The sequence below is a fragment of the Copadichromis virginalis genome, linkage group LG15 (genome assembly GCF_057382275.1).
Source record: "Copadichromis virginalis isolate Kocher_CV1m ecotype Utaka linkage group LG15, C_Virginalis_male_GT1.1, whole genome shotgun sequence".
NCBI lineage: Eukaryota > Metazoa > Chordata > Actinopteri > Cichliformes > Cichlidae > Copadichromis > Copadichromis virginalis.
Genome location: NC_140632.1, coordinates 11,435,491 through 11,449,332, shown reverse-complemented (window position 1 = coordinate 11,449,332; position 13,842 = coordinate 11,435,491). Strand labels below are relative to the sequence as shown.

Sequence of the window (13,842 nt, the reverse complement as noted above, 5' to 3'; positions counted from 1 at the left end):
ACGGGTATTTACACACTGCCACCTTGCCATCATACTCGGAGTGTCTGATTATGCTGGTTATGTAGAGATTGACAGTATATTGTGCTTCCAAAGTTGTTTATTCAGTCAGAAACAGTGATGGTGAATCATCTTCATAATACAGAGACAAATCTAAATGTGTAAATAAGAGGCTCACTGGGGCTTGTTTCTTTCAAGACTTATGTAACGAGCATCTTGCAACACAAAAGCAGAAAATGTGGATTTAAAATAACTGAATAAAAATGGATTGCTCATTGCAAATCACTGCTGACGTTTTGCCTCCAAATGCCTTGTTTGTTCAGATTAAGCTGGTTGTGTTGCTTGACTCGCATTACTTTTGCTGTGTGTATGTGACTGCTTGTGTGTGTGTATGTGTTTTTATGTGTACAAAAACAGGTACAGCAGTATGTTGAGTACTCTGTGTAAAGTCTTGCTCTAAGGTAGGGCTGTTCGATATAACGATATATATCGGATGACGACATAAAAACGTCTATTGTTTCATTTTATGCTATCGTTTGTTTCGTGGTGTCGCAAAATGAACTATTTACAGCAATATTTTTTCATTGTTTTGATGGTCACTGTAGTGGCTATATTAATTTCCTAAAGTTCTCTCTTTCTCTTATATTTAATATAACCACACTATGGACGGACAAGCGCCTGTTTTTATGTGTTGTGGTTAGCAACAACGACGGTAACAACACCATCACGTGTCCGCTTGTTTATGTTCCACATAAACCTTTCACAATAAAGCTCAAGATCCTGTTGAGACTTTTCAAAATAAACTGAACCACGTGAAAGAGCAGCTTATTTACGGATGAGAAGTAAAAAAGAGCCGCCAGGTGCTTAAAAAAATAAATCTTAGACTCAAATGTTAGAACAGGGGCCTGTTCTTCGTACCGCGCTAAGTGAGTTAGCTGGATGAGATTGTTGACGATTTCGCGTGATCCTGGATCGTTCGGTTCCCCGAAGCCCATCCGGGACTTGCTGTCATAGCAACAGAGCCGTAAGCGTAAACCTGCTGGGGAGCAGGTTTACTTTATGTAAACAGGATTAGATCGCGGCCACGCAGGTATGCCCGCGTCATTCATACGAAAGCAACAGCGATATTCCACCACTGTTTCACCATAAATAAATAACATCAATGTAACTAAAGACAATGCAGCACCTGATCCATTTATTGATTTCACACAGGTCATTTCCTAAAAAAGGGAAATGTACTATTAACATTCTATTACATGTATGTGATTATTACAGATTTAATTCATATTTCAGAGTAGCAATTGTAAATTACTTCGTGTAATCAAGATGAGAGACCACGGCTATAAAAGCGAAGGTGGATTTGGGAAGTCTGTCGCAGCCATGTCCTGTCCGTATACGCGAGCCACCCATTGCGGAAGGTGCAAGATTGATAAGGAGAGTCCTCAGAATTCAGCGTATATTGCGGGACAGACAGGATCCTTTAGCTCAGCGCGACAGTGTGCTCATAGAGAGATATCGATATTCCCGTGAGGGTATTATTTACTTAACCAACTTGTTGACGAGGGGGTGCAGGACCACCACCTGTCTTTTGTTGCTCTGCCCTTTTCTTGGTTGCTGTTATAAACAAACAGATTATTTCAGGGTCTCTTTCCAAGAGACTAAAAGCAATATAAGTGATAAATATTACCATTCTGTAGAATATTCTTATATTTCACTTTTACCTGTTCCCATGTTCTTGTGGGTCCTGTCGTGGCTCTAATGTGAAAGAGGATAAAATATAACATATTATAATATAATGTAATATAATATTGGATAATATAGTGTAATATAATAAATCTACCCTACCGCCTACTGGTGTTGGCCAGAGGGGCCGATGGCGCGATATGGCAGCCTGGCTTCTGTCAGTCTGCCCCAGGGCAGCTGTGGCTACAACCGTAGCTGCCTCCACCAGTGTGTGAATGTGAGAGTGACTGAATAGTGGCATTGTAAAGCGCTTTGGGTGCCTTGAAAAGCGCTATATCAATCCACTCCATTATTATTGTTATTATTAAATTACTTACGAGTTTAATTTGTCAGCAACTTCCTGCCAGCCCTCGCTCCTTGCTTTTGCAGCCTTTGCAGTGTTCCCTTGCGTTCTGATTAAACTCTGAAACTCCTGAAATCCCTCACTCAAGAGTTCTTGCTCTGCTGCCGAAAAATACCGAGCCGAGCGCGCTCCGTCGACATTTTCGCCGACCAATCAGAGGGTTGCCGATCAATGTTTCTACTATCGATGCGTAGCCCCTTTTACGACACCCAGTGATGTCACATTACTGCGTCCAGCTGTACTAATCGTCAACAGCAGGTGTGTTCGGGGAACCGGATTAGCGCGCTCACGGTTAGCGCGATGGTTTGGTCTTGGATGTTTCATTTGATCTTGGATGTAGTAAGCGACGTACGAAGCACAGGGCCCAGGCTTTTCCCCGCAGCACGCCGTGTAATAAATACTCACAAAGAAAACGGCGGCCTTTACAACTTATGTCTAAAAATGTATCGTTTCATGCATCTGTTAAAACACTCGACTCCAGCTACATGACGCGCAGCTGGAAACACTTCCCGCAAGTCGAGCTGCCCGAGATTCACAGAATTTACAGAAAATGTTACATTTTTGTGATTTATATCGTTATCAGGATGATAGAATTCTTATATTGGGATATGAGATTTTGTTCATATCGCACAGCCCTACTCTAAGGTAAAGTGTCATTTAGGGTTAGCCAATGATATTTCAGGGCTGTTTCGGGTCATACTGTGACACAAAACTAATGTGTTTGTTTTCTCCTGTTTTCTATGCTTGTTAGCGTCTTTGTCGCGAGTGTGTATTTGTGTGTCTGTGTGAGGAGGTCTTGTGTAACTGTGATGAATGTAGACAGGATCCTCTCAGCCCCCAAAGACCAATCTGTGAAAAACTGACCTGATGTGATAAATCATGAAATTAGCCTTTTTAATTGGTATTGTTTGATTTGATGAGTGCCATGTGTTTCAATTATCCTGCTCATTTCCAATTAAGCACAGGGCATTGTTGCCTCTTGGGACTGGCGTGATGAACAATGCACTGATAGATTTCTAGAAGTCTGTTAGTGTCAGGGTAACACAGAATGGGCGAATTTTCCAGGGAGGAATATTCAAAAGTGGACTGGACTGCATTGAGGGAAAATCATAGACAGTTTATACCAGTATCCATTATTAGATATCATCTATCCATAAGTATACTTTTAGTGTTGACAACAGAATTTAGATCCCCAGGAGAACAGTCTGCACTTATAACTGAAAGTAAAACTTGGAACATTGATTTCATTTCCACAGTGTGGGATGCTAAACATTTGACAAAATTAGAGATGTGTTCGCACTGTATTCGAGACACCTGCAAATAACTACATCCACACCACCTGCCACTATACACCAGTGAATCACTGGTGTATAGTGAAAAAAAAGTGCTGTCAAACTGTCTCTCCTTCTGGGCTGCTGCATCCAACCATCCCCACCATGTTCTCCACACCGCCGCCCCAGTTTAAAGAGACACAGAAGCCGTTAGTCATCATGTCTATTTATTTCTAACAATCCTCAGGAAGACGAAATCTCCATGAGAAAACCTCAGAACCAAGAGCACATTGGGGGGTGGGGGGGGGGGGTATTTTACGCTTTATAGCAGACTGATCTCAGTCTCTGATTGGTCTTTAGTTTGTTAAAACCAAGCAGTGTGATCATAAAGGTGATTCAGTCTTTATGATTTCATAAAACGTGCCAGGAGAGTCTGTGCAGCACACCACACACTTAACTAGGAAGCAAAAGTATGATACTGTTCACTTTGGAGCACACAAAACAGGTACACCGCTCAGAGCGTGCCATAAGAGCGCTGACTGATGCTATTCCCTTTCATGCAGCTTTTTTCTTAAAACTCAGCAGATTTGGTGAGCCTGACATATAGCACTGCTTATGATTAATGACACACTCAAGGCAAAATTGATATACACCTAAATAAATGGCAGCTGCAATTGGAAGAGATTGACTTAACCTGACCATGCACTCACATCAGCTCTGACAGAGAGGCAGTCATTCATTTCAGATGAGCAATGTGAGACAAGCAGCAGCGCCGAGGACACAAGGCGAGTGGGACCAGTGACAACGAGGGGATTTTCAGACAAAATGCCCTAAATATTAAAGGGCTGATGTGGATGGCTGTCGGCTTCACACATCGTGCAGCCAACATATGGTTTGATGTCAAAATGTTTGCTGGTTTTAATTATCAGCATTGAATACGACGACAAAAGGGCAAGCTTGGCCTTTGCAGATACACTTTGGTTTTGATGTGTTTGTGTTTTGTTGCTAGTACATAAATCATCCCAAGCCAGGCTTACAACAGCAGCAGGACTGTTCAGATGATGGGAAAGATGAGAGGACAGAGAGGGCACCAGCTCTCTCAATCTTGTCTGTCTTTCCCCATTATTCTCTTTATCTGTTAGCTTGTCTGTGAATCACAGATCTGTATCTCCATTTGGTCTTTATTTTCTTCACTTGTGCCCTCTTCTCGGTTTTGAAGCCCTAACTAAAGGTCACCTCTTAAACTTCCTCTTTTGCAACCTTTTCTGTAACTGTTGTAGTTGATATTAAGCTTGTGATTAACTGTATTTCCTTTTAGTAGTTTTTTTAACCTTTTAAAAAGCTTCTATTGTTCCTCTAGCTCTCAATGATGGACTAGAGTCAAAGCGAAATACTTTTTTTCTTATTTCCACAGTAATTCATGCTAAACCATATGGTCTTGATTGAAGTATTAGCGGTTTTTCAATTATATTGAATATTATGGACACATTTGTCAGAGTAATGCTGTATCTTTATGAAATATGACTCCTAAGTTAATAATATTGCTAATGGAACCATCTAGCTGGGGTTTCTTTTTTCTTTATTTCACATTCAACAAATGGTTCCTATGAAAGCTTTTAATATATGCATTTGTGCCACAGGAAATTTTCTAAAGCCAGGGAGCTCTTTTATCTCACTTCAACCATCTGCGCAAGTGTGCAAAGTCGCGGCCATTTAAGCCACGTATGAAAGTCATGTACCATATGGCTGTGGTAATGCAACAAACTTGTAGTGTGCAAGTTGCATGCTGGCACATAAGGTTTCATTCGAATAAACCACTGCCCCCAACCCCTGCCTTCCTGCCTGTCATTTCTTAGGCTATCCACTCAGTTGCCTGGCATCACGAGGGCAAGCAGTTCATCTGCAGTCACTCAGATGGAACTCTGACCATATGGAACGTCAGAGGCCAGGGCAAGCCCATACAGACAATCACACCACACGGTAAGGAAGTAAAAAAACACACACACACACACTTTATACATACAATGTCACAGTAATTTTTTGGCTTGTAATGATTTCCTTGAACTGGTCTTTTTCAAGGGTTCCTACATTTTTAATGACTAGAACTGGGTGAAGAAGTTTGACTTTCCTTTGTCTTTCCTTTAATCCAGACAGGGTCAAAGGTATACGTGTTGCCTCAAATATTTACATACACCATGCACTCACTGATAGGTTAAATGTCCCTTAGCTAGTTTCTAGATGCCTTTGGTAGGTATTAAAAAGCTTTTGGCATAATTCTTGCTGGATATTTCACCGCTCATTGATACAATTCATTTGAATTGGCTGGTTTCCTGGGGAATTTGGAGTTTTTCTTCATTATTTCATCCACTTTGTGCAATATACCAGTACCACTGGTAGCGAAACAGCTGCAGAGCTCAATGCTACCACCTTGTCAGTTGGTACAGTTGGTACAATGTTAGCTTTATAAGCTTTACCTTTACTCTTCTAAACACACCTTTGTCATTATGACCAAATAGCTCAATCTTTGTCACATATGACCATAAAACTTTACCTCACAAGGCATTTGGGTTATTTCTGTGGGCAGCCGAAACCTTCAGTCAAGCTTAAAGGTGTCAGTGGAGTAGGGGCTTCTTTTTTGGTTGGCACCCTCTCAGTCCATGGTGATGTAAAATTCATTTCACTATGGGCAGTTATATTGATGTTCCACCTGTTTGAAGTGATCTTGGTGTCTTAAGTTACTTAGAAATAGCTCAAAACGACCACCATTTAGGACTTTCTCATTGTTCTGAGATCAAAACAATTATTTTTATACATCGAAAGAGAAACTGCCAGTTGTTGTCAATCACAATCACTAATAAGAAGTTAATAGCCCTTACACTTCATAAGTCATTAATCAACTATAGTTGAACTCTAACTGATTTTTCCTCTCAAGATTCAACATTTCTATAATCTTTGACGCACATCGTTTCTGTATAACAATCACCATTATTGAAATTTGACATGCAGTGCATATGGAGTTAATTTATATTGTCTCACAAGCTAGTTGACTGAGGACAGTGAAGAAACTTTCGGTGAAGGGATCAAGACCTCCATGGAGAGTGTTGAGATAAATCTAAAGGGTGTGAGATGTTTATTAGGCTGGAGAATTAAAATATGGGTGGATGGGTTGCAGGTAGACTTTGCTTTAGAGGATCTAAACAAAAAAGTTGGGTGCCACCTGTTCGAATATAGCTTTGGAACAAACATCCATATAGAGTGTGATTGTAACTTTATTTTTTAATTGTTACATAAAAACACTGATTGCCCATGGTCTGATGACTTGACGGTCTTGTAGTGTTGATTATGTTGTTCCCTCTGTAGCCACTCTCGCTGTAGCCATCTCTCAAGTGTCTGCCTACACATGGCTCAATCATTGTTTCCTCATTTCAGGCAGAGGATTATTGTCGGTTCAATTATTTCCTGCCTCTGTTTTCCTTACTTTGTGTGTGCATGTGCGTCCTCTGTTTACTTCCTGCAGAAAGCAAGTCTGCTCTTTTGAAGATGCATTTAATCCATACTCTTCTGTCCCCCAACACACTGACTCACCCCACTTAGTTCACACAGATGAAGCACCTGGAAGAAAAATAGGCGACGGCAACTGGGCAGAGAAAGCAAGAGAGTCAGAAAAAGGGAACAAGAAAAGAAATTAAATCAAAAATTACAACAACTTTGAATCAGTTTTTCAAGCTGATTTTATGTGTCGGGGGTTGCAGAAAAGATTTCACCGCATGGGCTTTTTAATTAGTTGTTTCTCCCACTGCTGCATGCATAATTAGTTTGGTATTTAATGGGCAATTATGCAAATTCCTTTGACATGTTTAAGTAAGGCTTATAAGTCCTCTTTTAATTGTCTTTTTAGATATCCATTATTAAATGGTAGTTATTAAAAAGTGTTCTTTATTATACAGACCTGCCTTGCATAACCTGCATTTGGGGTCACTTTCGCTCTTCAGTAAGACTTTTCATATAAATTCAACTGCTCACTGTACTTTGTGATACAGAAATGCGCACACATAGGCATGCATGTGATGGATGTGTAATTTTATTCCACACTGACACCCCTTGAGGTTTGAAAAGATGGATTCTGTAAATCATCCAGGATCTTTACACCTTTCTTTGCATGTCCCCGTCCTTGAATTTGTCTTTCTTCTCTCTGATGAATAGGTTTCTGTTATTTTGCTGCATACTCTTCAGCACAGCATTTTACAATGCTGCTTCTGGGGGGAAAAAACCCCAAGATGACAGAAGAGACTGGGTGAAGAAGGAGTGAACTGCAAACCAAAGTAACTTCTGTTTGTTCTATTTTAGGAAAACAGCCCAAGGACGGGAAGAAGCCAGAGTCTTGTAAGCCCATTCTTAAAGTGGAGTACAAAACAACTAGAATTGGGTATGGTCCCTCAGTCTCACACGCGTACACATATACTGTTATACACTTGTGCCCATGCATGTTCACTTGAGCATATTTATAGACATGCATGTGTTTAATGCAGGCAGAGCCATGACAAAAGTCCCCACAAAGCAGCTCAAGTTGCATTTTACTTACATACAGATACTCCTCATGTTTGTAACTTAAGCCAATCATTTAAAACTATATATTTTGTAGTATCAGCTTTTCTTAATCAGCTATTTTGTTATATAAAGCATAAACTCAGAGTTGTGGATACTAAAGACAAGACAAGACAAGCCCAGTCCTCTTTAAATCAAAGTCTTTTGTTTTAACTCCAACCCTGATGTTATTTTGTATGCATGATGACATCTTACTTACAGTATACCATGGTATACATACATTAATATCCATGCAACAGTTCCTGAAAAATTAAGCTCACTGTACTGATTTTTTTCATTTGTAGTCAGATTGACTCATGCTTTAAGTTGTGCCAAGGCTCTTAATGCCACAACAATTTCCTGCTGGCTAAATAAAATATTAAGAGTGTGAACGCACATTATTAAATAAAGCCCCACCATATAAAATGCCTAATATTTTAAAAACCCATTTAAGTAAATAATTGCATGAATGCAACTCATTCCAGAGACCCCTTCATAATCTTTTCTGGTGGTCTGTCCTACGACACGGTGGGCCGGAGGCCTTGTCTAACAGTGATGCATGGGAAGAGTACTGCTGTGCTGGAGATGGACTATCCTATAGTAGACTTCCTCACGCTATGTGAGACACCATATCCTAATGGTAAGTGTGCATATTTTGGTCTGAATGAGAACGTCTGAGAATTGTGGACATTGTTAATTTACTCTTCTTTTGCACTAACACCTGCGGAAATATGCACACAACTTTCTGGTTCTTAATTATGTTGGACAGCCTGTCTGTGTGTGTGAGTGTGTTTCTGTAATAAATCAGAAATTTCCCAAGGGAAAGGATGCTACTTTTCAGTTTTATTATCTGACACATAGGCTATTACATTTTCATTTCATCCCGCTGTGCACAATGCCCTTCAATCTAAATTTAATTATTATTTTATTTATGGTATTGAGGAGCCAACAGCTGGAGCTTACCAGTATGGCCTGTATGTATGTGATCCAGGATGCAATCTCTGCTGCTGTGTTATCTGGCACGTATACAGCTACAGGACGGATTAGTGAATTATGTAAGAATGGCGACTTCATTATGTCACTGACAATCTGATGTCACTGCTCACTGAAATCATCTGGTAATGGACATTACTGGGTCTTTGGATTCCACAATGAATGTTTGTCCACATAGTCTAATAATCCTGGCACAAGCAGATGAGACGGTATCCCTAAATATCATTTATAAACTATATTTGTCAATACAAAGTTGAATATTTTGGATGAATGATAAACTAAACAGACAAACTAGGATTTCTTAAGACAGACAAGGAAATGATAAAAATCCAAACACTGACAAACGGTAGTGTTGGAAATTGAAGAATTTTTTAAGGTGTACTTAGAGTACAGACATATAGGAGACAAATGAAAGAAAATGCCTAAATGCTTTATACTTCAGTGAGGGGAAATGATGTTGTTTTGGTTTGCCATGTCCCCATTTATAGGGAGTAAGTGGTCAACAGATGCGTTGATAGGAAGGTCCAGAGCCTATCTCAGCTGTCTTAGGGCGAGAGGCAGGGTACACCCTGGACACGTCTGCAGTCTGTAGCAGGGCTAGCCCATAGACGCAGACAACCATTCACACTCACATTCAAACCTATGGGCAATTTAGAGTTTCCAAATAACCTATCCCCACTAACTGCATGTCTTTGGACTTAAAGTAATTTAACAATATGTCAAGAAAATCTGCAATGATGATATTTCTGACGATATAAGAGAAATGGTGTTTTATTGAAGCTTGTCATCGAGGGTTAAGACACAGTTTTTGTTCTCAGACATGCCTGGGCTTGTCTCATGGTGGCACACACTAGGAAACATAAACATTTTATATCGCATATGACATTTTATGGCACGTTAGAATTTTTACTTTACATTATCGTGGACGATATGATAGGAAACAACCCTTGTGTTCTGTGACAGCCGGGTCTGGACAAACCTTTAGGGCAGCAAGCTCCAGAGGAGGTTTTGCATGTTTGCCCTCTCCCACAAATTAAGTGGGTCTTTATAACTCCAGTCTGCTTTTGTCAAGGGGCTGTTAATAACAACCAGATTTGGGAAACGCTCCACTTGACACGTTGATTATTGCAAATGTATGAAACTGAAGTAATTTTTGCACTGCAGGTTACAATATATACTGAGCCTCTGCAGAATATGCAGTGGCAAGTAAAATAAAATGAATTTATTCATTACCACAGTTAAAATCTATTATGAGGCACTAATCTTAAAATGGAATATGACATTTTACTCTCAAATCAGACTGATACAAATATTCAACTTGAGCAATATCCCCTACAGTTATAAATTACATAGTATAATAAAATTCTAGCGTTGAGCGTTCCTGCCCTCACATCTTAAGGGCATAGATATAATTTGCTGTATAAAGAGTGGGAAATTCTTCCCATGTGGTTTGCATATTTTAGGGGAGCTCTTTTCTCATGGAATTACAAGACTGATAAAAGTGTGATGTTATGAATCTTTGTGCGGTTTGCAGATTTTCAGGAACCCTATGCTGTGGTCGTCCTTCTAGAAAAGGATTTAGTTGTGATCGACCTTGCACAAAATGGGTAGGTTCAAAAAATGGTTCATTATCTTGACTTTTGTTTCTTAACCATGGGGTAAACTGCTACTTGGCCCAGTAGTACAGCTTGTCACTGTTGTTTATTATTCCTTTCTTTACTCAACATTTTTAGTCAATGTCCAACATTTGTTGAATTGCAGGTATGCAACACTGTGTTTGACCAGTGCAACTGACACCGGCAGACATATTATTTTTATTTAGACTGACTTGTCACTTGAGTATGTGCGGGCTGTATTTAACAGTTATCCAATATTCGAGAACCCCTATCCTCTGACTATCCACGAGTCTCCTGTGACCTGCTGCGAGTACTTTGCCGACTGCTCTGTGGACCTCATACCTGCACTTTACTCTGTTGGCTCACGGCAGAAACGACAGGGCTACAGCAAAAAGGTACTGCACGTTTTATCATTAGATGCCATTATGTGTCCTTCTTCCTCTGACATCTTAATAGAAAATCACTTGTATAACATATCGTGGGTGAAGAAGAGACTTTGGATTAAGACATAGACTCAAAGGGCAAAGCCTCTTTTTTTTTTTTCAGATTTGCAGTTTTACATGGTTGAAAATATTCATTTATTCTGAGGAGACTAAAAGTAGTGCATCCACCATATATGTTTGTGTTTTTGTTACACTTAAATGTTTCAGCAAATATTAATATGTAATACTAGACAAAGATAACCTCAGTAAATAAAAAAATCTGGGTTTTTTTTTTTTAAACCAAACCTGGCCTTGTGTGAAAAAGTAACTACCCCTAAACCTAATAAATCCACAGAATATTTTCCCCTAAAATCTTGGAGATTATCAAGATGCGAGACAAGCTTTTGAGTTCTTTTTGGTCAGTACAGATTTTCTCCTTGGGTCTCTCTCATGGATACCATTATTTTGCCAAATCTTTTTAATTGCTGAATCATGAACTCTGACCTTAGCTGAGGCCTGCAGTTCTTTAGATGTTGTTCTGGGTTCTTTTGTGACCTCCTGGATGAGTTGGCCACTCCTAGGAAGGTTCACCACTGTTCCAAGTTTTCTTTATTTGTGGATAATGGCTCTCACAGCTCGTTTTTTTACTGGAGTCCCAAAGCTTTAGAAATATCTTTGTAACCTTTTCCAGACTGATAGACGTCAGTGACTTTGTTTTTTGATCTGTTCTTGAGGTTATTTAGATCGAGGCATTATTCGTTGCTTTTTGCGATATTTTAGATGTAATAAAACAAATAAAAAGAAAGAAGCATATACTTAAAATGAAATGAAATACAGCTGCTTTAGTCAAGGTGGTATGTGAGTCTGCGTGAGAAGGAAACTGCTGTAAAGTAAGTGTCGTCATAAAAAGTGCTGCATGTGTGCGAGTGGTAAGTAAGATGAAAAAGGTGCTACTTAAAATGTTTTTAAAGCAAGAAAGTAATGATAGGGGGAAAAAACACTGTAAATTCATAGATATGTTGCTCTTATTGCACAATAATGAATAAATAAAGGCCTACCTATGGTGTGTAAGACAATTTTAGCAGGTCCCTCAGCTGCAAACCAGGCAGTAAAAAAGGTTTGAGAGCAATAAAAGAAAAAAATATATATCAAAAACAATATCAAACCAGTAACTACGCTTAGTTGCATATATAATTATATAAGCTCGGAAAGCACTAGACTCACATGCCCTTTTTTATGTTGCTGTATTAAAACTTATATAACAATAACGGGTTTTAAATTGCTCGTAGCAGAAAAACAAGGAATAAAGTTGCGTCTAAAAATCTATATTATCAGTGGTCATTTGGGAAACACAAAAAGCTTTCAGTGATCAACTAGACACCTCAATATTTTCGCAGCAAGGTCCAGAGCAGGTTATGTTTGAAATCCAGCTTCTGAGTACAGGCCTCGGGTAGACACCACATGCTAAACAGCCCTATATTTATATTGCCGCTTTGTCAGCATAGCATGCTGTTGTTAGAAATGAAATCAAAGCATGACTGTGTCTCAGAGAGCTGCTATCACAGCTGTTACTGGTGTCAAATGAGTATTTTGGGGAAACGTCACAGAAAACACAAATTATTAGGAAGTTACTGAACTGTAATTAGAAGTCTGAGACTACAAACAACTAAATGCTGCTCCACATTATTGAATGAGGCACGTTTTGAAATATTTTGATATAAAATGAATTGCAGTAACTCATGAAATAATCATCACAGATTTTTGATGTGATGAACGAAGAAACAGAAATTCCCACAATGCGCCTACATACATAAAGAACAAGAAGGTCACAGGATGAAGGGTAGATTAATACCTCGCTCTACATAATAGGTGAATTTGTCTTAGTCCTTGGAAACATATTTTTTAATGTTTCCATGAAGCCAAATGGACTATATAATAGTGCCGTATTACCTAATGATACTCCCGTCCTCAGTACACCTCCTCTCTCCTCTCATTCTCTTCTCACATCTCTGTGTCATTTAAGACAGACCCCCTGCTTTTTCAGCCATTATGTATGCTTATGTTCTTTTCTCCGTTGCCTTGTTCTGGCTTTCTGTCTGAAATGTCAGCATGCACTGACCCAAACTGGCAGCCTAGCTTCTTCCTTTTTTTTTTTCCTGTTAAGCACAAGCCTTACTGAGCTGCGGGAGGGTATTCTCACATAAAGATCACCGTGAGTCATCCCGTTGACCTTTGTATGTGTCAACGTGTTCATAGCCAAACCCCCGCTAACACACATGGAGACGCACACCATAATCGCAAGACACGCTGAGAGACGTACACCAAGGACTCGCGCTTGTTTTCCTGCGTGCACTCACACTTGCGCTGGTTTATCATGTCATCTATTTGCACAATCAGTGTGTTCATTGACACCTTGTTTACTGACATAGTGATTCCTGTACGATCTCATTTACTAAGGTAACGCGTGTGTTGTCTGCTGTCTGTCCAGGAATGGCCCATTAGTGGTGGAAACTGGGGTCAAGGCATACAGAGCTACCCAGAGATCATCATCACTGGGTAAGACACTAATTTCATTAGTGTTATCTTTATTATCCTGCACAATTGCTTTCCCCTCTCCTGCACTGTCAGGTCACCAAGTTTTTATATATTCCCATCATGTGCACTTTGCTCCCATTTGATGCTTATTATCCCTCTCAAAGCTGTCAACAAAGGGGGCCAGGGGTGGGGGGTGGGTGTTTTTTACAGAACACATGCAGGAAAGGAGTGACATTGAGGTATGGGTTAGGCAGTAGGAGGCCCTTGCTCCTCTCCTTCCTCCTTGTCTCTTCTCCCCCATGTGCCACATTATTATTCTGCCCAGGTTTTTTTCCTTC

General features: G+C 39.7%; 1 protein-coding gene across 3 annotated transcripts in view; it reads left to right on the top strand.

Moving 5' to 3' along the window:
• Positions 1-13,842, top strand: part of stxbp5a (syntaxin binding protein 5a (tomosyn)) — a 108,798-nt gene that overhangs the window by 76,264 nt on the left and 18,692 nt on the right. For all 3 annotated transcript variants that reach the window (XM_085431897.1, XM_085431896.1, XM_085431895.1), the window contains exons 9-14: positions 5,211-5,334; positions 7,702-7,780; positions 8,424-8,578; positions 10,466-10,538; positions 10,795-10,942; positions 13,458-13,525. In XM_085431897.1, the coding sequence (XP_085288023.1) occupies positions 5,211-5,334; positions 7,702-7,780; positions 8,424-8,578; positions 10,466-10,538; positions 10,795-10,942; positions 13,458-13,525 (647 nt within the window). The remainder of the gene's footprint in view (positions 1-5,210; positions 5,335-7,701; positions 7,781-8,423; positions 8,579-10,465; positions 10,539-10,794; positions 10,943-13,457; positions 13,526-13,842) is intronic.